This window comes from Sinohyriopsis cumingii, chromosome 15, assembly GCF_028554795.1.
Source record: "Sinohyriopsis cumingii isolate HCF-2022 chromosome 15, ASM2855479v2, whole genome shotgun sequence".
Taxonomy (NCBI): domain Eukaryota; kingdom Metazoa; phylum Mollusca; class Bivalvia; order Unionida; family Unionidae; genus Sinohyriopsis; species Sinohyriopsis cumingii.
The window spans coordinates 10,471,542-10,497,397 of record NC_142975.1 but is presented as its reverse complement, the minus strand read 5'-3'; the positions used below and the strand labels follow the sequence as shown (position 1 = coordinate 10,497,397).

At 36.8% G+C, this 25,856-nt stretch overlaps 1 protein-coding gene across 1 annotated transcript in view; it reads right to left on the bottom strand.

Annotated features, from left to right (window-relative positions):
* Positions 1-20,986: 20,986 nt before the first annotated feature.
* The window catches only part of LOC149781254 (proteasome subunit beta type-6-like), a 37,539-nt gene continuing 32,669 nt past the window's right edge, over positions 20,987-25,856 (bottom strand). Inside the window, exons 5-6 of the mRNA XM_089935338.1 lie at positions 25,687-25,831; positions 20,987-21,709 (exon numbers count right to left, since the gene is read on the bottom strand). Of these exons, the coding sequence (XP_089791464.1) occupies positions 21,579-21,709; positions 25,687-25,831 (276 nt within the window). The 3' untranslated portion in view covers positions 20,987-21,578. The remainder of the gene's footprint in view (positions 21,710-25,686; positions 25,832-25,856) is intronic.

The following is a 25,856-nucleotide window of genomic DNA, read 5'->3' as shown; positions in this document are numbered from 1 at the left end:
TCCCTCGCATTGGCGACTTTCGTTCTGCAGGCATCCTCGAAGGTTTTGCACACATTACTAACAACTGCACGCAAGCCAGGTCAATCCTTGGCGCAGGACTCGAGGTTTGTCACAGATATCGAACAGTATCTCAGGCTGTCCTTGATGGAGTCTTTGAATCCGTGTCCAACAGAAAGAACTCCATATAAAATCTGACGTGGCATTCGAGACTCCTCCATACGGATGACATGACCTGTCCACCGGAGTTGGGCTGTCATGACCATCACTTTGATACTGGTTAAGCCTGCTCTATCCAGCACTTCTAGCTTCATCACCGTCTTGCCATCTGACGCCCATAATCCAGTGCAGGGCTCTTGTCTGGAAGCGCTCAAGTTGCTTGATGTGATTCATGTATATTGTCCAGGTCTCACATCCATATAGGAGGCTTGTTAACACAACTGCTTTATATACCTTTAACTTGGTGGACAGTTTTGATATTCCTGTGATGCAACATGCGAGAGCGGAGACGTCCTAATAATTGACTGGCGCTGCTGATGCGTTCTTCCATCTCTTTCTCTAGCGATCCATCGAAAGATATGATGCTTCCAAGGTACCTGAAGTGAGTGATCGACAGCTTTCAGTTGGGTGTCCTTGATAGACACAAACGGGGGACGAGCTATGGTGCCTGGGACAGGTTGGTGAAGTACATCTGGCTTGTTCAGACTGATGGTGAGTCTGATGAGTCTCGAGGCTTCCGCAAAGCGAGTAATGATGGTCTCAATATCTGCTTCCATGTTTGCCCTGAAAGCACAGTCATCTGCCAAAAGTGCTTTAAGAATAAGTTTCTCCATTGTTTTGGACCAGGCATTTAGTCGACGAAGGTTGAAGTGAGAGCCATCCAGTCTGTCATTATGTATGTACACTCCTTTCTAGAGGTCATGCTTAGCATGGTTCAATACACACAACTCCGTGTTTTAATTCTTCTAATTTAGAATCATATTAGACAATATAAAGAGTCGTGACAAACATACCCGAATATATCATTCACATCTTCGAATGTTTGTGCAGGTAATTTTAATCTTAAAATCTTGTATTGTTGTATAAAATATGCAAACGGGTAACATGCATTTCGATGTACGAGGGAATATCTCAAAATGGCTATGCTCGACTACAACAACATGTTGCAACTAAAATCAGCTGATCGGAAGATGTATAAAGTAGCGGCATAGCAGTACTTTTCCTGTATTTGTCTCACTGTGAAGATCATGTCAATCATTCTCCGATCCGGTCTAAAGACCCATTAGGCCTCCGTCAGTATGGCTTCCGAGACATTACCAACCAGATCGTTGAGAAGGACACATGCCAAAATCTTGCCTGCAATTGGCAGGAGTTATATGCCTCGATTGTTGCCGCAATCAGCTTTGTTCCCTTTGTTTTTGTATAATGTGACACCATTGCATCTTTGAACTCATGTGGCATGGACTCCTTCCAAACGCTGATCAGGATGCTGTGCAGAGCCTCAAGTACCTTAGAGGCCAGCTGCTTTGAAGTGTTCAACAAGAATTCCATCTGCACCTGGTACCTTGCCAGAAATGATCATTTTGATGGCTTGCTCGACTTCGTCCGTGGTAGGGGCTCGTCTCCAAGTCCGAGATAAATATTGTACTGCGCATTTATTTTGAAGAAATGTTTGTTTAAACTATTGTCAGTTGTATTGTTTATTTGGGCCATACTGTCTTTCGAGATGGGCCAAACTGTCATTCAATTTGGGCCGAATTGTCTTATTTTAAGAACAGTTGGGCCGAATTGCCTTTGGGCCAAATTGTCCAATACCCCCATCAACATTTATTTGAATGCCAAAGTCACCAAAACATCTGATAATTTAAAAAGTGTAAATCAAGAAAAACTTGCTGTAACAGCCTTTAAAAGATAATCACCATGGATACATAGGAATACAAATATGTTTATGTTTATTTCATCTACCTCAGGCCATTATTTGCTTAATTATGCTAATAAATTGTAAATACATCTCATAGTTTAACAAGTTTTAAAGTGTGTTTAATAAAATAAAAAAGTTCAGTCAGTCACAAAATCTTTATAACCAGATATTGGGGCTTGCTCATTATGTCTAATATCAAATGGGTTTGATTTGACTCCATAGTGTATGCGTTACCTTACTTACAAGAAAGTGTGACAGTTGGATGCACAGTGCTCTGGTTCCATAGACTGATATTGCATGGGTTACCTTACTTACGAGTGTGATGGTCGGGTGCACAGCACAAACCAATGATTCATGCTTTATGACAAACATGATTTGCTTCTTAAAATGTTACCTAATGCATTTATGCTGCACAGCCAGCAACCCCTTGATAAATTTAAGTGTAACCAATGTGGAAAAAAAAAGTCAGGGCTCATTTAGACTTAACAAAAACAAATTCCATGACTTTTCCAAAACGTTTCAACAGCCATTTTACAAAACTCAAGACCATAATGAAACTGTCCATTGATCATTGAAACTGTCCATTGATCATTGAAACTGTCCATTGATCATTGAAACTATTCATTGATCATTGAAACTGTCCATTGATCATTGAAACTGTCCATTGATCATTGAAACTGTCCACTGATCATAACTGTGTTGTGTTCAAAACAAGTTCTTTTTAACCTGTGCTCAGTGCTCTATGAATTTAGTAGTTATAAACTTTTTGGACTCCATTGTCAGAAATTCCACAACTTTTCCAAAACTTTACAAGATTCTGAGAAATTCCATGACGTTTCAAGTCTCACGAAATTTCTTTATGAAATTCAAAACTTTTCCAATGCCAGTGGGAACCCTGAAAAGCACAATAAGTATAAAAGATACTTGATCAGTTTGGTTTAAAACTATTTTTCAGCACATAATAGACTATACATGGCAGCAGTGTATTTGCATAGCTGCCAACCCCCGAATAAAAAAATACTGACTGCTTGTGACAAAAAGTCTGATTTTCAGGAACAAATACTGTTTAAAATTTTAACGCATATGTAACTATTTACAACATATGCAACCATCAGTAAAGTAGGACAGTGTTTTACATAATTATTTAATGTCAAAGATGCATGTGTTGTACCATGTTCTATTCGGGTGCCCATTCAGAAGGTGCATGAGTGCAACACACTCAGATACAGGCTGTTTATAGTAGCCTTTTCCACACCTTATTTTTCCCCCAATCATTATCAATTTGAATGTATCAACTTTCATTGATGATCTCAATTCTGTGTGATTTTCTTATTGAACTGTTTTTGTTCTAGCACAAGATTAATCCTTTGCGATTTTACTGTCTGGAAAACGTGTGCGAAATAAATCGCCAACAACACTAGTAACTGAAAGAGGAAGGTTAATTTCCAAAAGAAATTGAATTAACCGAATTCCGATCGAATTACATCAAGGTTCTCTCTGGTATTTATATACGTTCAGGCTGAGTTGTGTATGATGATGCAGTAAGCTGATGTTTATTAGCTTTTTCGTGCTCTGTTTCATTGGCGCCTCCATGCCCAATAGTGAAATCACATTACACAATTTGCAAAACGTAGAGTTTTCTCCTTTACTAGATGGTTTCACAGATCTAAACAAGATGGCACAATTATCCTTCCAGTTCTGTTTTCTTGTCTTTCCTGGAGAAAATTCTGAATATTCTGCTTTCCTATTCAAATGATTAGAAGTTGAATATTACGAAGATGAGATACAGTGACAGCGGTAACTGTTTGCGAAATCCAATCTGGCGGATAAAGACAGGCATTGTAGCCTCGATTTCGAATGAACCAATCATACTGTAGAACTGTATTGCTATATACATGTGATACTTTTCTATCAGAATGGAACCGAGTGCCAGTTTTAAACTGAAAATTGCAAGGAATTGTTTTATATAATTTTTATTATTTAAAAAAACTTTTTTTTGCACACAAAAAAGCATACACCCGTATTCAGGTCCAAAATACGATACAAATACGGAGAAAAAAAAAACGGGACAGTTGGCAGCTACGTATTTGGTGGAAGAAGAACCTAGGAAGAATGACTGACCATTAGACAGCATTCTCACATACCTATGTTGGCCAAGCCATCTCAAACAAACACTGACAGAGGGGAGATGACACTACTCTGTAACAGCCACACTGGTCTACCTTTAAGGTGTAATCCACATATTACCTTGAAGGTGTAATCCACATGTTATAGTGTAATCCACATATTACTTTTAAGGTGTAATCCATATATTACATTTAAGGTGTAATTCATATTTTACCTTTAAGGTGTAATCCACATATTACCTTTATGGTGTAATCCACATATTACCTTTAAGGTGTAATCCACATATTACCTTTAAGGTGTAATCCACATATTACATTTATGGTGTAACCCACATATTACCTTTATGGTGTAATCAACATATTACCTTTAATGTGTAATCCATATATTACCTTTATGGTATAATCAACATATTACCTTTAAGGTGTAATCCATATATTACCTTTATGGTGTAATCCATATATTACCTTTATGGTGTACAGTAATACCTCGAACATTCGCGAGGTTAGGTTCCAGAACCAGTCGCGGATCAGGAGGAATCGCGAATGTTTGGTACGACTCACTAAAAATGCTAATAAATGCTTATTTCTAGGGTTTAAACCCTAAATATGACCCAAATCATGCTCCCAAAGCACTTTAATTTCATTTAAAAGTTAGCGTAATACATTACCCTTAAAAAGAGAAATAAATGGTTGACGTAAAAATAGAGTACAGTATTCGCCTAATGGATATTTGCCACACTAGCGCATTTACAGTACGGTACATGTATACTAATATTACCCCTACACTAATTCATTGGCTGCCGTTTTCTTTTGCACTCACAGTAAGGTAAAACAAAGTAACGAATGGGACTGTAAACTTAATGACTGACGTTTTCTTTGTCATTGTCAGGAAGGTAAACTAGGTAAACTTCATATGTCACAGAAGTTATATAACGAAGGTACAATTCAATAAAATAAAGAAAACATGTACGTAGAGGGTACCAATGAAAATTTCGCGAATCCGTGAATTCGCGAATCCAGAAACGCGAATGCACGCGGTATTACTGTAATCCACATATTACCTTTAAGGTGTAATCCACATATTACCTCTAAGGTGTAATCCACATATTACCTTTCATATTTATAAAGACATAATTTATCATTAATGGCATGGAAAAATATGTTTTCACCTTGATCAACAGCTGGTTTAAATTGTCACAAACTCTACCGGGTCAGTACCAGAAGACAAACAAACAAGCAACTTACAAATTCTACAGCAACACATCTAACTTTCCACTGTGACTGATCATCGAGTTGACTCCACAGATCTTGTAGCAAGCAAGATGAGCACTCTATTGCATTACTTACAGATGCTCTAAATTTCTCAGTCTTGATTATTCCATTTCTGATCCAACATTTTATAAATTAAAAGAGTCTTCTCTTATCATGTTTTTAATAGTTATTTAACATTCAAGTGTCACATTGATAAAGCTTGCTTCGCTTGACATCTTGCATCATTATCATCAGTATAGATTTGTTCTCCATTTCTCTTCATTAATACAATGAACTTGCAAAAATAGGTTTTTAAATTGAAGAGAACAGTCTGATATCTAAGGGCTGTTCCAGTAAAACACATACCCCCACGGGGGGGAAGGCACTTTCAAATTCAACCAACCCACAACAGAAGTAATTTTAAAAAGTTATGATCCACCACCAGATGCGTTTTAATCGAAAAACACTGCCCCTACAGAAGCATATTTTTTTAACATAATTTCTGGCTATGGGTTAGTGTGTGGTAGAAGCGATTTTAATATTGGGTTGGGGACAGAAGCAATTTAAATGACAGCTGGCTGGAGGTAATCTACTGAATTCTTATAGATCATATAATCTACTGCATATTTTTATTTGTATTCATTCATTATAATCAATCAAAATTATGCCCTTTTGTTGTTTGTTTGTCTGTCAGCCAAGTATGTCTCTGATACTGTGATATCACAAATTTTCATGGTGGCTTATTATTTGTAGATGTCATTGATCAGTCCCTTAATACCTACTAATTTAACATCCATGAATACAGATTTTATAATAGATATTTCTATTCTAATACAGAAATCATGAATTTATATCCTTACTAAACTTTGTGTTTACTAAAGTGATCACTATGTCTTGCTATTTTTCTTTGTTCTCAGGCATGCTGTTTTTGATTAGAATAATAGTTAAATCTTGTATTGCTTTAAATGTGTGGTCAGATTCTCTGATTCCTTGTTATTATTTCTTTTCAATAAATGCTTTGGTAAACTTACAATACATGATTTGTCAGAAACAAAACATTCATGACTGGGGAAGTGATGTTGCATTATTTCTGTCTACTTTTACACTATATCATTTCTTTCAGTTACCGATGTCTTATTTTTACGCCTTGTTGCAAGACTAATATAAAGTTATCAAAAAAATATAGCAAGTCAAACATTTTTATATCATAAGTTAGATTTTAATAAATGGATGAAAGTCAAGGAATCATTTTTCCCAGAGTACTCATAAAATCAATGTCATTGCAGTTAACTGTATTGTCAACAGCATCATCATCATCACTGATGGCATAGCAGTAACATTCTGCACTTTCAATCCAGTTGTCACAGGTTCTATCTCTCACTTCTAGCCTTTCATATGAGACTTATACCTATGGCCTGAGGGGCTTTCATGGCAAAGTCATACAAGATGCTTGTCTTGTGATACAGATCTGAGGGGCTTCCATGGCAGTGGTACAAGATGATTGCCATGTGATTACTTGCCTCCAACGTGTAAGTAAGAATGTTGCCAGTTACTTGTGTTAGGTCAGTGGTTCTACATAAGTGGTGTTTGGTGTCTCAAAAGGACTTGGATTTTCTTCAGCAGTAAAACTGGCTGCCATATATAGATTCTCTTCATCTGAAAATGGTGTAAAGGCCATAATGATCTAGTGAAACCCCGAGATCTCATGTCTAAATGACTTCAGCTGTTGGAGATAAACGTCAAATCAACAGAGGCCCCATGTGCCCAAGTGTACTAAGGTGCTTGCTTTTACATCACCTGCACATCTCACAGAGTTTGTGTCACAGATCAACCAATTTAGGTTGGTGCTCTTTCAGGGTTCTTCCTCCACTTAATATATTGTGCAAAAATCCACACAAAAAACAAATCAAACCAAACTAAATCAACCAACTAATCAACTATGGCAACAGCAGCAAAGGTACTAGTCAATCATTTTTGCCACAGCTGTATGAGTTTATAACTTTTGACTCAAGTAATTTTTGTAGACCTTTGCATATCATCAATTATGCCTTTCTGACAGTTACCTAAAAGTCATCATCAGTTGGTGCAAACGAATTTTTCATGGTGAGCATACGAGATGGAAAAGTCTTGAGCAATCCTGCATCACACACTGCCGAAAAGTTTACATTTCAGCTCACTTAAATTTTCTCTATCAATGTTCATTGTTCCAACTAGAACTGTTATAACTTATTCAAGCTATATTCACCAGTATCTGGAGATATGCATCTGTAATAAATATTTGTAACAAAGTATGAGAATGCATCGATGTTTTTCGATGATGCACTTGAACTGAGCAACAACCACAATCTACAAACCAAGAAATAAAATTATTCACAACTCTCAGGCAGTAGTAGTGTATAATCATAATCTGCCAAAAGATTTTTAAATTTTTAAATTTGCCAAATATTTTTCCAACCATACTGATTCAGTGGTCATATCACCACAATAGACAGAAACAGACCAGAAGGTTAACATCGATTTGATACATCTTTTAAGTAGCTAAATTCATATTGATTTAGTTAACTGTACACCCTTTATTGTCTTCCTTTTGATGAAATTTCTTATTGAAGCTGAGAAAATAATGTTGCACACATAAAAAAAGAGACACACTTCTACTCATTATTGTTTTTATTATACTTCTCCATTCCAGCCTGTTCTAATGATCTTCTCCCCCCACATACTGTTTGTCTTGTTTATGATATGTATCTAAATTTCTCACTTTTCCTACTACTATACAAATGTTCTGTGAATATGCATATCAGTGTGAAACGCGACGGGGAGACTAAATCCAAGATTGTAAACCTCTACATTTTTGGATGTATTCTGCTTGGATTCCAAATTTCTGCACAAAACTCAAGAGTTTAGGACTCTCTGTACTAATTCAGTTCCCACTGTAAACCTGTGCAAACACCATGATATTATAATTAGTAACTTAAAATTTCGAGTGCTTGTGATCAAATTTGTATCAGTATAGACACATCTATGACGATAACTTTTGTGAAAAGAAAACCATAACAGCCGCACAATTTTCTGGATCTATACACATTTGAAATGTGTGCATTCAATACTGCACCAAAGAGTCAGCTTCTGATTTCAGTAATGAGTCATTCAAACTCGGGTCTGTAAAGGGATGGAAATTATGTTAATAAAACAATGTCCCTCACTTTTTTCAGTTACAAGTAAGACAAGCTCTCAAAAGTTTGTTTTTACTAAAATTTTACTTTCATTATCAACCAATTAGGGACAGTCAGACCCATATATACTCTATTTTATCTTCACTGATTTATAGTATGGTTCTCGTTCTTTCACATCTGTAGTAACGCGAGTCCTTCAACAACTCTCAATGGTTGTAAGCCTTTTTCGACCATGCTGACTGGACACACTGCACACTGTAAGATAATGTTCAAATAACACAAATACCATGGGATAACCAGAGACCAATAAAATCGAATAATCAAGTTATCTCCCCTGAAGGGACGCTGCCAGGATTTCAGGATTTACTCTAAGTTTTGTGTGTGTGTGTGATCTCCAATCAGGAAGTGGTGGCGGGAGGAATAGCTATTGTTAAATATCTCCCTAACACTTAAATATCTGTCCCTCTCTCTTACTGTTCCACTCTGTTAAGGCTCTACTGAAATCAAAATTCTCGAAGAGATGTCATCTCTAGTTGTATAGCGATTACTACTGTGATGTCATTGGGCATGGTCACGTGGTTGTGGTGGGGTCTTGGTTGGGATGGCAGAAAGACCATAGGCTTACTCCATATTTGACAGCTAATTACGATGTCCAAAGATTTTAAAAATTTCTAACAATTCAGTTGGACTCAGATACTTGATTCAGTCGATGAACAGGTTCTAAAATTGATGTGTTTATTTTGGAGCTATGTCAGGGTTCATACTGAACTATGAATGATAAATTCAAAGACTTTTCCCAAACTTTCAAAGACCACAAACAGAGATTTCCAAGACCTATTTTTGCTAACATTGTGTATATAGGTTATATGAGAAAACAACGAATGCCAAATACTACAATATTGTTTACTGATTAAAGTCAAACTATAATTAATTTCCAAAAAAACAGCATTATAATGATCTGGAAGATAGGTTAACATTTGTTATTTTTTCAGAAATATGTAACATACGTGTCAGATTTAATACAAAATAAATTGTTCTCTTAACAGACATCAGCACTGCTTTAAATGCATTATTTGTTTGTTTTTTTTGCTCTTCAATCATTTTGGAAAGAGATGCCACCACTGTCATCTTTTCCTCTGCTCTTCTCCTAAAAGCATTTGACTCTGTGACAAGCACAATGAGTCCTTTTAACTCTGCCTCTTCTGCTTTCTGTACAGAGGAAGCATGTAGGCTGGCAATGTCAGCTTCAAGATGCAGCTTTTTGTCTTTAAGTTCTTCCACTTCATCCAAGGCTAACTCCCATTTCTTTCCTTTTTGGTTTTTCTTCTCATCCTTCTCCTCTGCTTTCTTCTTATCCAGATAGGCATGGTACTTATGTCTTGCAGAGGAGGCATATGTCATCATTTCATTGCTAATGATGATTTCCAAAGGTCCACCTGCTTTTCTCATTGTGTCAATGATTAGCCTTTGTGCTCTGAGGCTTTCACTGCTGAGGTTCTCAACATATACCTGTTTGTTGACAGAAAATCCTCTATCCACTGTTGCCTGCCCATGTGACAATGACATTTTCTGGAGAACATTCCAAAGTTCAACATATTCCTTTCTTTTAGAAAGGACAGAATAAATCACTTCATCAAGGCTGTCATCTGTTCTATTGAAGCATTTCAAGGGATGATTGTCCGATTGGATAACTTCATCCACTAATTTTCCGTACTGAGTCAACATTAAATCACATCGGGACTCTACTTCTCTTCCTGTTTAATGAATCTAAATGAAAACAAATAACTTCATGATGTATGAAAGTAATTTTTAATTCGGTTTTACATACTAGTAAGAAACGCTATTTAGACACAAATTACCATTTAAAAAATGGCTTCTGAAAAAGTGAAATAAAATATAGGGGTACAAACAAACGGGGATGTATAGTCAGACTATAGATACACAAATCAATTTCAGCAATTGATTTTAAAAAAAAAAAATTGTTTATACCACTGGGGAAAAAGGTCGAGGGTCGGCAATGAGAAACGGGGACATTCCGTCAACTGGAAACACATTTTTTCATTCTTTTTTTTATTTGCCTAATCAAATGACTTGACTTCCTACAGTTAAAGCTTCACAGCACACGTTAACGCCATTTTTTTTTTTTTACTCTTGCTTAACTTTACTATAGTGTAAGCAAGCGCACTTTGAAACTGTTTATCCGTGAATTGAATTTATTAAAACTGATGTTTCTATATTAAACCAAGGAACATTATTATGTAGAACAAAATTTTCGAAAATGATTTTTGTCCCTCAAACGTGTTAAATAAACCGACGGTATAAGTAAATTTAAACGGGCCCTCTTTTGCCATATCTCCCAAATCATCAAACTAAACAATATCTTATTTTATACCCGAAAAGTAACGAGTTACCATTATTTTGCCCAAAACTACCAATAGCTTATACTTCTGTATCTTTATTCCACTAAATGAACAGTATGTAGTTAACTAATTTGCAATTACCTTTGGCATGACTTGTAAGGGCTCCTTCTCCCATTGAAGCCAAGTTGATCGTCTTTTTACACAATGTACAAAACGCCTTTCGTTTACATAATTTATCCTTTTGCAGCCATTCCTTGTATTTCTCTTGTTCAAGCCAGATATCTTTGAAAGAGCAAAGACCTGGCATTTTTAAACACTGAAGATGTAAATCGACTGAACAAATTCTGAATCCTCCAGCATAATACTTTCGCGCACTTTCTACGTAGAGTGAATTAGTGTAATGAACATTTTGATTGGCCAAAGATGATGGACTCGTCCAATCAAATTGAACGATTCGTCAAAAGAAAGAAGCCAGGAAAGCCAGCTACATCCGAAGCCAACGACCTTAGGCAATTTTATTTGTATCTTCCTTTGATGAAGGGTGTAGCCGTCTTGCTTTGATGAAGAGTGCATGTGTTATTGAAGTCGCCGCCGAGGCCAACTTTGGATGGCCAAACAAAGCCTCTTCTGTTATTGCAGCGGCAATGAGACTGAACGGGTCATCAAAAGAACGAAACCAGGATAACTAGATTACATCCGAATCTAACAACCTCAGATAATTTTATTTGTGATTCTGGAAAGAAATTACAAATTTTTGGGTTTATTTCAATTTTCAAAGCCTTTTAAAGACCTCAGGGTAATATGCTCGATTTTCCCAAACTTTCAAGGCCTTGAAAATGCTACCTCATTTTTCCCAAACTTTCAAAGACCTTCAAAGACCGTACGAACCCTGTATGTTCCTCCATTACATTCAACATTAGGATATACCAAAGGTGAAATTAGTACAGTTGCATCCTAAACTACTATCGTGGCTACTTCAAATGTTATTTAATGTGAGACTTTAATGCAAGAACTCATAGCTTCAGTGATTTTTGGGTTAAAAAAGTGAAATGAACAGCATCAGATCAGAAAATTACTACCACTGGGAAAATGATAAGAATATACAGAAATAATGATATTATTATTTAAGTAGAATATGTGGTGACAATAGGAGTGCTAGTTCTACAACTTTTCAAAATACATCTTGTACAATTATTCTGTTGTTTCTAACAACACTGTAATATGGCAATAATTTCTGCCCACTTTTTACTTTAGTCCCTTGCTAATTAATTGTTTTAGATTTTATAACACTAAGCACATTTTACTTTCTGACAACAACACATCATTACAAATATTTAGGGGGGCCCCGAGTGGCCGAGTGGTCCAAAGCGCTCTCCGTTACAGATCACTGCCATCTCACCTCTGTCTGCGCCGGTTCGAGGCTTGGATTCAGCCAATGTGGGTATGTGAGAAAGCTTGACAGTAGCTTCTTGTGGGTCGGTGGTTCTTTCTGGGTCTTCCCGGGTTCTTTCTCCACCATTAATACTGGCCGCCATGTATAGCCTATCGTGTGCTGAAAAATGGCATTAAACCCCACAACAAAAACAAATATTTAGATTGCAAGAAAATAGAAGTTACGATTTTATTAAAAGCACTGGTACCAGTAAGACTAAAGCTGATGGTTAAAAAAAAAGAATCAGGATGAACAGATTAGTAGTGTAGTAAAGAATCCATATATCAGAATGACATAAATTATTTTTTCATCAATTTCATCATTAGCTAATGACACTGCTTAAAAATGTAGTGTACTAGATAATAGACTTTTTTAGTTATCCAATTTGGAATACAAATACCAAATGATGGCTTGGAACCAAGTGCCAAAAGGTCTGCAGAAAATACCACCATGATCAAAATATACATATGAAGAACCGAACACAAACAGGACAAATTGTATCCATCTTGCTTTGAGTTTACACAGATCAGTCAGTCTCTTATGTTTAATGTCATTTAATTTTTGCACATAGAGAGCATGTACTTCATTTGGTCATACATGTGCATGATATAAAAGTTTGTCTCTTTATTCTTTTGTTGCCATAGTGGTTCTGCCAACTAGAGATCTACACACACTTAATTATGTTGTATGTGGATTCTCTGATGGTCCCTATGAGCATTAATCTGTTAATTGTTTCTGAATTTAATATGATCCTCCTCCTCCTTGTACGAATATTATTCTGTGCTGTGAACTCCTTTCATTGCCTGCTGTCTAAAACGCATAAGCATAACTAGCTTGAACAAGTTACTGTTCTTTATATGGTTGTGCAGTTTTCAGCATCTCACAGGTATGGCCCTATGGGTATTCTCTCTTGGATATCTGTTCCAAAAAGAAACATTTTGAACCAGAGGTCTTGTTAGGATTTTTAAACTAAGAGTCCATGGCTCCCATTTTGGTAAAAATATGAGTCCCACCATCAAAAGTTGCAGTCCCCTCCCAGAAAACTATGCAAATTATAAGAACTATTGGTTGCCATAGAGTTTAATTTCTACATTCTTTGTAACACTGACATAGCTCTTGTTTGTCCATCAGAGTGAGTCTGAACTTTTTTGATCCAAGGAAGGTCTTATTCAAAGCATTAAGCTAGGCATAACACACTTTCTTATACTTGGCTACTGTCCCTTCCAAACTATCAGTTCTAGCAACTTTAGCACTCTCCTGAATCTCATTACAATCTTCATCAGTTTGCCGTTGAACCCCAAAATACTCATTCAAGTCTAAGTCAACATGTCACGATTATGAGGTCACGTGCACTGCTTATTCCGTTACACTCGGAAATGAACACAATAATGAAAGCTAAAGTTGTTTATTTGATTTACTGTTATAAATGACCACATGTACATCTCTGGGTATTTCTGCCTCTGAATTCAAGCACTGTAAATATCAGTAGATTTTCCCACCCAGCTGCCAGTCAAAGCCTTTGATCTTGCCACACAGCTATTGCAGCATGTTCTATTGATGTACTCTTGCAATGGTGACAACTTGGCTGGGGGGGTGGCTTTCAACCACTAAATTCTGTCATTTTAAATATCAGCACAGCTAACTGATCAACACATTTTCCCACTATGCAGGTGTCTGAAGCAGGATTGGCAAGTGTTTGAATTTTACCGCCCACCTAAATAAAATTTAAAAAAATGGTGTCCAAATACGCATGTTTATAAGTGTTTCCGAGACCTCTGTCAGTTTTCACTAGCATGAACTCTGCCAAAGATTCACTTCTTGAATCAGTGCTTTGCTGCCTCTTATGCCAGGTTTGTCTCTTCTATAATGCTGTTTTAAGTCCAACATTCCCATAGTCTGCTTGTTCAGACATGGGTATCTTGAAGAAATATAACCGGCATATTGTCCATCCATCACGTACATCGGACTCGCACTCAACATCAATTTTGGGCTCAAAATCACACACTGGTATTTCCAGTGATATTTTCCCAATGTCCAACAGACCGATATACATGAAATTTATTGTCATCATAGCTATCACCAGCCAGTATTTGCCGACTGAAAACGTCATCTGAAGACAAACCATGTTGAGATTCAGCCAAGATGGCAGCTATCGCTTAACCGGCTTGAAGCAGATGTTCCATTTTTTAGTACTGTTTCATCATATTTGTGCTTGTTGCCTGTTTTCATCTTCGTTATTGTGTTCATTATGTATTGGCTGTTAAATTCGTATGTGTTTCTTCATCTCCTTGTTTTGGAAATGAGAACAATTAGACTTTTTCTCAGCTGTCTTGCTCCACTGTTTTTGAACAAACCGCCATCACGTGATACTTGCCAGTCAACCCGTTTATGCTACGATGGACCCTCATTAATTGCTTCAAATGATCACTCCTTGGCTCTCCACACTACATTGTGCTCTAGACTAAATGAACTGGGACTACATTCATCATTACCGAAATGTAAACAGAAGCGAAAAAAGAAACGTTTCAAAGCTGGCCGGCATAGAACAGGAAGAAGAATTCCAGTTATCTCCCTTATTTTGGGTCAATAATTTTTTTAAAATTCGACCATTAATTTAGATAACCTAATTCAAATCCCTATTAATTCATCAACCTTTGTGTCAGCTATCCAAGAAATACCTCTGCGCATTGCATTATTCAATGCCCAGTCAGTAGGACCACCGGAAAAGCGCACAGAAATAGTTAATTTTATCAATGACCAGAAAATTGATGTATTTTTCCTGACAGAAACATGGCTAAAAACATCAGGTGATGAACCCAAGTGTGCGGATCTAACACCCACTGGTTACTCCATCAAGTTGTTCCCCCGTAATTCTTGCGGAGGTGGAATTGCTGTTATCACAAAGAACTCCATGATCAAACATCTTAACCACAAAAAAACAACAACAAGCTGGCTGAATCTCTCTTTTTGGAGCAGTTTCCGAATCTCCTGGACTATGGAAATTCGATAGGTGGCAACCTGATTATTCTTGGAGATTTCAACTTTCACTTTGACTGTCTCGGAAACTCATATACTTCAACCTCAAACATTCAGTTAACCAACCCACCCATAAACATGGTCACATTTTAGACTGGATTCTTCACAGACCTGATGATAACATTCTACAGTCCTTCCTGGTATCCCATGACCTTGCATCAGATCACCTCTGCATTATATGCCATCTTGACCTATCAGTCCCTAACCCTCCACCTTTATCTGCTACTAAGAGAAACCTCTGTATGATAAATAGAACCAAACTAATGTACGACATCCAAGCTAACCTAACAACTTGCTTACCTCCTACAGCAGAACAACTCGATAACTGCCTGCGTTCATTGCTTGACAAACAAGCACCAGCTACCAAGTGCAGAGTACACTGGACAACAAATTTTTACAAAAGTCATGTTACTGAAATAAAATTAGTCAATTCTTATCAATTTTTATGTGCTGAACACGAATATGACAGTCAAATTGCAAAATTGGCTCTAGTTTTTTTGTAATCTGCAAGAAATTAATGTTTACATAACGAAATGCATTCCAATAGTAAAAGGTCAACTGTAATAGCCTACCTATAAAAAATCAAGTCATTGACTACATCTTAGATTTCTTCGCCTGTCTCTTGTACAGCTGTTCGGGAGCATCTCTGAGGAGTGTCCAGCAGTAGTCAGCCAGCATTGTAGTGGACCATTTTCCCTGGTATCTTTGTTCCATTGTTGCGATATCTTGATGAAAACGTTCGCCGTGTTCATCACTAACAATACCACAGTTGCTAGGAAAGAAATCCAAATGGGAATGAAGGAAGTGAATCTTTAGAGACATATTGCAGCCAAGTTTCTTATACTTCATCAACATGTCTTCTACTAGTTCCTTATAGTTTTCTGCCCTAACATTTCCGAGGAAGTTTGTAGAAACTAGGCGAAAAGCATTCCATGCTTGTTTCGCGTCACCTTCCAGCAAGTTGTTGAACCGGTCATCTTTGAAAAGCTCTCGAATCTGAGGACCCACAAAAACTCCCTCTTTAATCTTTGCTTCGCTGAGTCGAGGGAATTTTTCATGCAGGTATCGGAATGCTGGCAAAGTCCGGTCAATGGCTTTCACGAAGTTCTTCATCAAACCTAGTTTGATGTGAAGGGGTGGTAGCAAGATTTTCTGAGCCTCAACCAGAGCTGGGTGTTGGATATTCTTCTCTCCAATGGCTACATTCTGCCTGTGAGTCCATTCCTTCCTCATGTAGTGCATTTCCCTTGCTCGGCTATCCCACTCGCATAAGAAACACATGTATTTTGTATATCCTTGCTGCAGTCCCATTAAAAGGGCAACTACCTTCAAATCACCACAGAGGTGCCAGCTGTACTTGTTATACTCAATGGAATTCAGTAGCTGCCTTAAGTTATCGTATGTCTCTTTCATGTGGACAGCATACGCTACTGGAATAGATGGAAGAATGTTTCCATTGTGCAAAAGCACAGCCTTGAGACTCAGTTTCGAAGAGTCCACAAATAGTCTCCATTCTTGTGGGTCATGAGTGATTTTTAAAGCATTCATGAGGCCCTCAATATCGGAACAGAATATCAGATTACTTTCCTTTCTGAAGAAAGGCTCCAATTGCTGGTGGCGCTTTCGATATGCAGTAATTGTGACATCTTCTTCTAGAAGATTCCATTGTTGGAGTCTTGATCCTAGCAATTCTGCCTTGTTCTTTGATAAGTCCAAATCACGAATCAGGTCATTTAGTTCTTCCTGTGTTATTCTGTGTGGGGTTGATGATGCACCACAGTGAAAATCTGGATCACTGCATGCTGATGGACCAGGAGAAGAACAGGTCGACTCACCTTTGTCTTCGTCAGATGAATCAAGAGAATATTCTGCTGGAGGTTCTGGAATAGGAAGTCCCTCACCATGTGGAACTGGTCTCAATGCAGACGGAATGTTTGGGTAGACTATTCTCGACTTCTTTCGCTTCGTTATTCCGCCGGAAAGAGGAGGAACCAAGCAGAAGTAACAGTCATTTAGGTGGTTGCTTGGCTCTCTCCACACCATTGGGACTGCAAACGGCATTGATGACCTTTTGCAATTCAACCACTGTGAAAGCTGTGTTGTACATGTAGCACAGCATATATGCGGAGCCCAAGGCTTGTCTTGGTCACCAACCTTGCATCCGAAGTAAAGATGATATGCCTTCTTCACTTGAGAATTGATACTTTTCTTCTGGTTGGCAAATGTCACTTCCCCACAAATATAGCAAAAATTGTCCGCGGTATTAACACACTTTCGAGGCATTACTGTTCTTTATTGTACGTAAATGGATAAAATAATAAGTTTTATGTAACAGTAGCTTGAACTGTCTCGCACAACGTCTAAAATATTTTAAATGCTGAACCTATCTGATTGGGCTTTATATAGTACACTGCTTACGTCAGCTTCAGCAGCCGCCTGGCATTAGTATAATAGGCCTACACATGTATAGTACACTGCTGACGTCAACTTACTTCAGCAGCCGCATGGCATTAGTATTGCACTGCATCAGAAAATGATGCAATCAACTGTGGATGATGTGAGCATGATGGTATTATGCAATGTTACATCATTATTCCGGATGTTGCTGCAGTCCTACTGGAGAAATTTACACAGTGAAACATAGAAAATGAGGTATATGAATATCTTCAAAACGAGAGCCAATACAAATTTTTCACGGTTATATTCGTGTTCGGCACACCAAAATACTACAGATTAGGGCCTTTTCAAGTCAGTAATGATTTCACTGTTGACCAGTGGTATCAATTCAAAAGTGTTCTCCATGGTATAGCAGTGTTAGGGACCAGCTTCAGACTGCTTAAAGAGACCGCCGTAAAGTTGAGAGGCTCTGGCTTTCCACCAGACTCACTATTTATAAGCAAATCTATGAAGCCGCTAAGAAGAATGTCACAAATATAGGCCATGCAGCGAAATCAGCCCACTACACTACTAAGATCATGGAAAGTTCCAGCTGCAAAGAGTAATGTCAAGGAACAAATCTACACCACTTCCAACTGCCTTCTCTCCAGTCGACCTTCTGGACATGTTTGCAAATTTCTAAAGTGACAAAGTACAAACCATTAGAGATAAGCTTGACATCACAATTTCAATTGACTCGTCGTCACCATACAGTTGGGAGACAGAATTTGAGCGGCAACCATTAGCAGCATTTGAACCTGTCTCTATGGATTTCGTATGTACAATCCTGATGAACAGTGCACCAAAGTCATGTGAACTTGATCCAATTCCAGCATCACTGCTGCCTGAGTGCTTAGATCCACTATTGCCTTCACTAACTGATGTTATTAATACCTCTCTCTCATCTGGGGAATTCCCATCATTTTTCAAAACTGCCATTGTAAAGCCTTTGCTGAAGAAACCAACACTAGACCATAATGATTTAAAGAACTACCACCCAGTTTCTAATCCATAATTCGTAACAAAAATCTTAGAAAAGGTTGTTCTATCCCAGCTTGTATCTCATCTAAATTCAAAGTGTCTTTTTAGCAATGTACAATCTGCATATCGCCCTAGCCACAGTACTGAAACTACTCTTCTAAAAGTAGTTAATGACATTCTCTCTGCGTTGGATAGCGGAAATATTACAGTCCTCACCCTCCTTGATTTGTCTGCAGCATTTGACACAATAGACCATGATATATTACTTCACCATCTCCAGCATGTATTTGGCATTCATGATACAGCCTTACTGTGGTCCAAGTCCTACTTGGTCAACAGGACACAAATTGTATCTGCAAATGGAATACACTCCAGCCCAGTTGATATATGTTGTGGTGTTCCACAGGGGTCTGTTCTTGGACCTGTCCTCTTCATTCTGTACACTCAAGTGTCATAGGCCATCATCCAGTGTCTCACAAATTGTACGCTGATGACACCCAAATATACAAATTTAAGCACATAAAATGAAGTTGATGCTACCATCCAAGGTGTAGAGAGGTGCATTTCTGATGTGAAATCATGGATGACATGTAACAAGCTGCAGATGAATGATGATAAAACTGAGGCCATCCTGATCACAACACAAAGACTTTCTCATTCACATCCGTTACCTCAAACAATAAATATCAGCAACACCAACATTAAATTCACACAATCAGTACAAAACCTAGGTGTTACTCTGGACAGTACTCTCACATTGCACCAACATGTCATGAACATATGCAAAGCGTCATATCTTGAGCTGAGGCGTATCAGCTCAATTTGCAAATATCTTTCAGTTGATGCCACTAAAACACTTTAGTACTTTCAAGACTGGACTATTGTAACTCAATTCTGTCTAGTTCATCTCAATATCTGCTCCAGAAATTTCAAAAAGTTCAAAACACAGCTGCTCGGATCATACTTAGAGTACCACGATCACAGCACACCTCCCCGCTGCTCTGTACCCTACACGGGCTATCCATTCGATCCAGAATCAAACACAAAATGTGTTCTCTGTGCTACATTTCACTGTCGGACTCTAGTCTAACATACCTATCCGACCTCACCCATGTGTACACACCAGCAAGATACTTACGCTCCTCTTCTGACAATCATATACTCATTATTTACACTATGAAAACAAAGTCATTTGGACAGCGTTCTTTTGCATACCAGGGCCCACCAACGTGGAATGAATTGCCCACTGAACTTAGACACAAAAACAGTGATGACATTCAAGAGGGCTCTCAAAACTCAATTAATATCGACTGCAAAAACAAACTTTAAGACCTAATAATGTTTCCTACCTCAAATTATTCTCAGCATGTTTTTTTTTATGTTTCCTAATTTCATAGTTTGTTTTTGTAATCACATCATTATATGTTATTTATCTTTGAGGTGTTGTCTAATGTTGTAAAGCGCTTAGAGCTTCTAAAAATTAGGCGCTATACAGACTCCTCATTATTATTATTAATTTGGTTCTGTGTGTGGCCCTTATTCGAAACAGGCATTTGTAAAACTTCCATTATGCAAATAAGGCTAAAACTACCATAAAATGCTTGTTCCAGGGCCCAATGAACCAATCAAATTTAGTTTAACAGCCAGTCATATCAAACCGAAGTATCCAGATATCTGGATGTTGCATCAAGCTCTGTGAGACAGCTACAATAGCACGAATTATGTCGTGAAATGCACTTTTAATGTTAAAATATTAATAAAAATTGGCTACTGCGCAAAGCACATTTTTTATATCTGCGACGTTGATGTAATTTGCTGAATGCCTATCACTGCTTTAAAAGTACGCGAATTTGTACAAATTACATGTACAAGCATCATTTTCTGACCCAGTGTTTTATTCACGTTAGACCGCTAGGAGGGTGTAAGATGCGATTTTAAATATATATTGGGGTTTTTTTTCTGACAACCCCACCAGTGATTTCTCATTTTGCTAACACAACCCACAACAGAAATGATTTTCCTAACCAACCTTCCACTGTCAGAATCAAAATAGTTTGAAATACAACCTCCTACACAAGTTTTATTGAAGTGCCATCCCGGGGGGTGGGGGGATATATGTTTTACTGGAACAGCCTTAATTTGTCACTGACAGATGCTTTAAAAACAATGCAAGGAAAGTGCACTCTTTCAAATTATAAACTAAAGCCTTCTTATGAATTTTCTAACACTTTAAATGTTCATGGATAATCTGGGATTACAAATGACAAACACAGTTTTCTATTGCTTTCATTTTATGTTGATCAATGAATCTAACAGCATAAACAGGCAGGAGTAAGATGAAATTCAGTTCATAAAATTCTAATGATTATGTCCACATCATAAGAGCTTGCATATATGATATTGCCGATCTTGTTTTTTTTTTATTGTTCAAAACCACCACAAAACATGCACAAGATAATATTTGTGATGTAAAGTGTATACTTGTGATACAAACCAAAATTTTCATTTTAACTTTTTATGTCATGCCTGTTCATTTTGCATTTTTTTCTCCATAAAGTCAGTTTATAATACACTGAAATAAATTCATTAGGAACAGACATACATGAGATTGACCAGTTTGACCAGAATATTTTTAGATCACTGTTTTTGAACATATTTATAAATGTTATGTTTTACAGATGAATAACAACACTTGTAAACTCTATTCATATCTGTTATATCTATTGTTCAAAATCTTCTTTCTGATGTGTTGTATCAGAAAATAAACCAAAGATATATGTTGTGAAAGAAAGCTAATGAAAAATTCTCTACCTCACAAAAAAAGACGCACAGTCAATAAAACAATGAATATTGGGTTTTAAGAACTCATGAATCTTCATAGAACTTGGGTATCTGGTCCCCAGTCAGGGTAAATCTTTCTACACCATCCTTTGTAATGGTTGCTAGACGTACTATTCCTCCACTTGATCCATCTCTGTTAATGGCAAGGGACACAGCTGTAAAGATAAACAATACTTAGTTATCACTTAAACAGTCTATGAAGCGCTTAGCACTAAGGTAAATGCAATTACATGTGTAAGATTAGATTAACTATTAATGGCAAGGGACAGCTGTAATGATAAACTATATTTAGTTTATCACATAAACAGTCTACGAGGTTAGCACTGGGATAATGCAATTACATGTGTTAATGGCAAGGGAGACAGTTTTATTATCAAACAATGCTTAGTTATCACAAACAGTTTATGATGAGGTTAGCACTGGAATAATGCAATTACATGTGTAGGCTATTGTATCTGTTAATGGCAAGGGAGACAGTTTTATTATCAAACAATGCTTAGTTATCACATAAACAGTTTACGATGAGGTTTGCAATAGTATGATACAATTACACATGTAAGGTTAAGATTAACTGTTCAAAGCCGGAGACAGCTGTATATTTAAGGAACACTTAGCTATTACTTAAAGTATTTATGACAGGGTTAGCACCAGGGAATAAAATTACGTGTTTTAGGTTAGATTAGCTATTAATGGCTTTAAAAGAAAGTAGTGCTTAGTTATCATTTCAACATTCTATGATGAAGTTAACACCAGAGCAATAAAATTAGATGTGTAAAGATGAATTAGTTGTTAATGATATGTAACACAGCTGTAATGATAATCAACATTTAGTTATCCATTTAACAGTATATGATGAGGTTATCCCAAAGGCAATATAGTTATACATGTAAGGTTAGATTAGTTGTTAATGGTATGGGACACAACATGCATGATAACCAACACCTAGCTATCTCTTTACCATTATATGATGAAGTTAGCCCAAAGGCAAAACAGTTATGCATGTAAGGTTAGGTTCTTAATGGTCCGATAATAATTGAAATGAAAAACAAAACCTAGCTATCATTTCAAAGCCTGTGATGACGTTTTCACTAGGGCAATAAAATTCCACGTGAAAGTTTGGGTTGGCTGCATATAAAAAGATTGTGCCAACCATTTATCAAAAGCCTTAATTTTTTAATTAAAATGTCACAAATGCATCATTATATGGTCTTCTGTTCAGAACATTATTAAAATTCAAAGTTACTGCAGGTTTAATGCCATCTTTTCAACACACAATATGCTCTGCATGGTGTCCAGTATAAATGGTTGAAGAAGAACCTGGTTAAAAAAAACTGAAGTAACATTTATCAAGGATAAAATCAAACAGAACTGAGAACTATTTTGAGTCATAATGCAATAATTTTCATTATTTTATCCTGATAACATAGTTAAATGACAATATAAGCAATCTAAAGCAAGCAAGAACTGCAGCTGTCAGAAAACTGACAATGCAATCAAGAAAGTAATAAGAGAAATTAAAGCACTGTAATCTTAGAAAAAATATCAACAATATTCAGGGATGGTCCTGGCTTTTAAAAAGCTGTCGCCAAAAAATTCGCCAACCTCAATATTTTGTCGCCAATTTTCAAAAAGTGTCGCCAGAACAAGTAGTGTACATTTTTCCAAGTGTTAATTCAGTCTATTAATGTAACAGGCAATGAAAATTACAAAAGATGGGTTAGTTAATTCTTTAATTACAACAAGCATTAACAAAATCTTACAAAGTGTTACATGAAGATCCGTCGCAATTTTAGGGCTGCCCACTTGTTGAATGCAGTTTCAAAGTCTAATTTTTCACATCTGTACATGCTGATTCTCATGAAATTCTCGAGAGATGAGATGCAGAGTTTATTTCTGATGTCAGTTTTTGTGAGGTTCATCTTACTGAATCCACCGTTCACAGTCCACAGCACTGACAGGTGACACCAGTAGTCTATCAGCAGTCCCCCCCCCCCCTTATGGCTAGCTTCACAAAGCTTGTAGTGAATTGCTTCCTAAATCCCAAGAATGATCACTGAATGCTGTATAAATTTTCTCGACAAACAAAATAGGATCTCCATTCCCACGAATGAAACTTACACGAGTCAACACCTGGCAATATTGGACCGTATATATAAGCATAAATTCACACCCAATTTAGAGATTCTTTCACTCTTGTATTTTGAGAAATAAATAATCATTATTAATTATGCAAAACTGGTTGTTGTTTTTTTTTTGTGCTATTTCTCGTTTCGGAGTTTAAGTGTCAGCAGCCGTAACACGGATTGATGGCAAAAGGAAAAGATCAATGAGTAAAATGCTGCACTGACGACAGACATAATTGTGATTGAGATTTTTCCATTTCCTTTGTATTTATACACAGTAGTCGGTACTTCAAAGGTTATCAGTTTTCTATGAAGGTTCAGCAAAACTATTGTACTGGTATATGTAAAAAAAAAACAAAAAAACAACAACAACAGAAGATTTAGACATTCAATTAATTGTATCTGTTCTATTCGCGTCTTCAGAAGTCGGTCAGTTGTAGGTATAGTTCGGTAGCATGATTGACTGTATCACAGCATACAGTACTCAGCCCAGATGTCAGCATAAGCAGATTATGATGTAACAATGCACTGTAAAGATGGGGTTGTCAATACGAACAAAGGATTGTTTGTGTAACAGATTGATTCCAATGCATTGCTTAGTCAAGTTTGTGGCTTCCTTTCGTTCTCCCTTTTAATTTATCCAGTCCAAATCTATGATTGTATGTACAAATTAAATAACCAAAAAGTCTGTCGCCAAAAAAAATCGCCAGATGGGATATTTTTGTCGCCAATAAGGAAAAAGAATCGCAATTTGCGACATTGGCGAAGCCCAGGACGATCCCTGAATATTTCATGACAAAAGAGAGATATAACTGTAAACACTGATGCATGAAAACTTTTTAACTAATGAACACTTTTATTTTTGTGATGCTATCATTTGAACCACCATAGAAGAAATACAACTAGCATGTAAAAGAGAAATAACTCTCAACAAATTTACTTGGAAAGAATACTAACCAAACAGAATTATCTAACTTTCACTGTGAAAATAAATAGTAAGGAATATGGACTACTGCAATTTTATGCCGGAAGGCCAGAAGAAAAAATTTACTAAATATAATTAATGATAACACACCTATCCTTTATGAAGCTTTTTGAAGTCTCCAGCAGCCATTGTAAACAGTGTTCATGCAGAAATAAATTCAGACTAAAGTGACCACAACAACAAATACTGCACCTGTGCCAGGGCATAAAATACATAATAAAACATAACATGCTTTACTATGATATCAAAGCAGACATACTACAGGGAGTTGGTATGAAAAATTTGCTTTTCTTTGTGTTTAAAACATTATTCTTAACATCTTTAGAAACTATTATCAATGCCCACCCCTAGAAACTAGATTTTGCCAGGTGAAAGCTGCAGGCAAAAGTCACCTTGGCGTGACATCCAGTATAACCACTAATTGGAGATTGGTTCATGCACAAGTAATTAACAATTAATGCAAAAGATATGCCTCAAACGAAATATATCTAGTCCACTCATGTAATTCTAAGTTCACATGTACAATACAGTTAACCTGTTGAGGGCAACCTATCACAATAAACAATGCATATTCATTAATATGTAATGTTTACCACTCTCTTAGCATATTTATTCCTTCCAAATGAACTGGTCAGAAAGGGCCTTCAGTCCAGCACATATTTTACTTCCCTATGCATTTAAGTAGTGGTGAAGTGCATGAAGAAGATTACGAAAAGCTCCCGTGTTTTGATTGGAGAATCAAAAGATCAACCAAATATGACCTGACATGGGTGCCAATCAGAGCCATTTCTTATAAGCAGATCTTGATTTGAATTCAATCAGATTGGCATTTATAAAGTCTTTTTTTATATCGCATATAACTGGAGTCTGTCAATAAAGAACAATGTCACAGTTTCTTAAGTGTGCTTTATAAAACAGTTTTACTGATAACAATTACAATAATGATGATTAAATGTCAAAATCTAAAATTTTATGTTGCTGGGTTATTTTAATGATTAATAAAATTCTGTAGTTATATACCAACCATTTGCAATGAACTTGAGGCACTCCTCTTTGCTCATGTCTGGTCTGTAGTTCGAATCAACATAACCATACAGATATGTACTGCCTGATCCTCCAATAGAGAATGGGGACCTGGTGATCATGCCTCCCAAAGGGATGTTGTACACCTGAAATATAATTTATGAGATATTT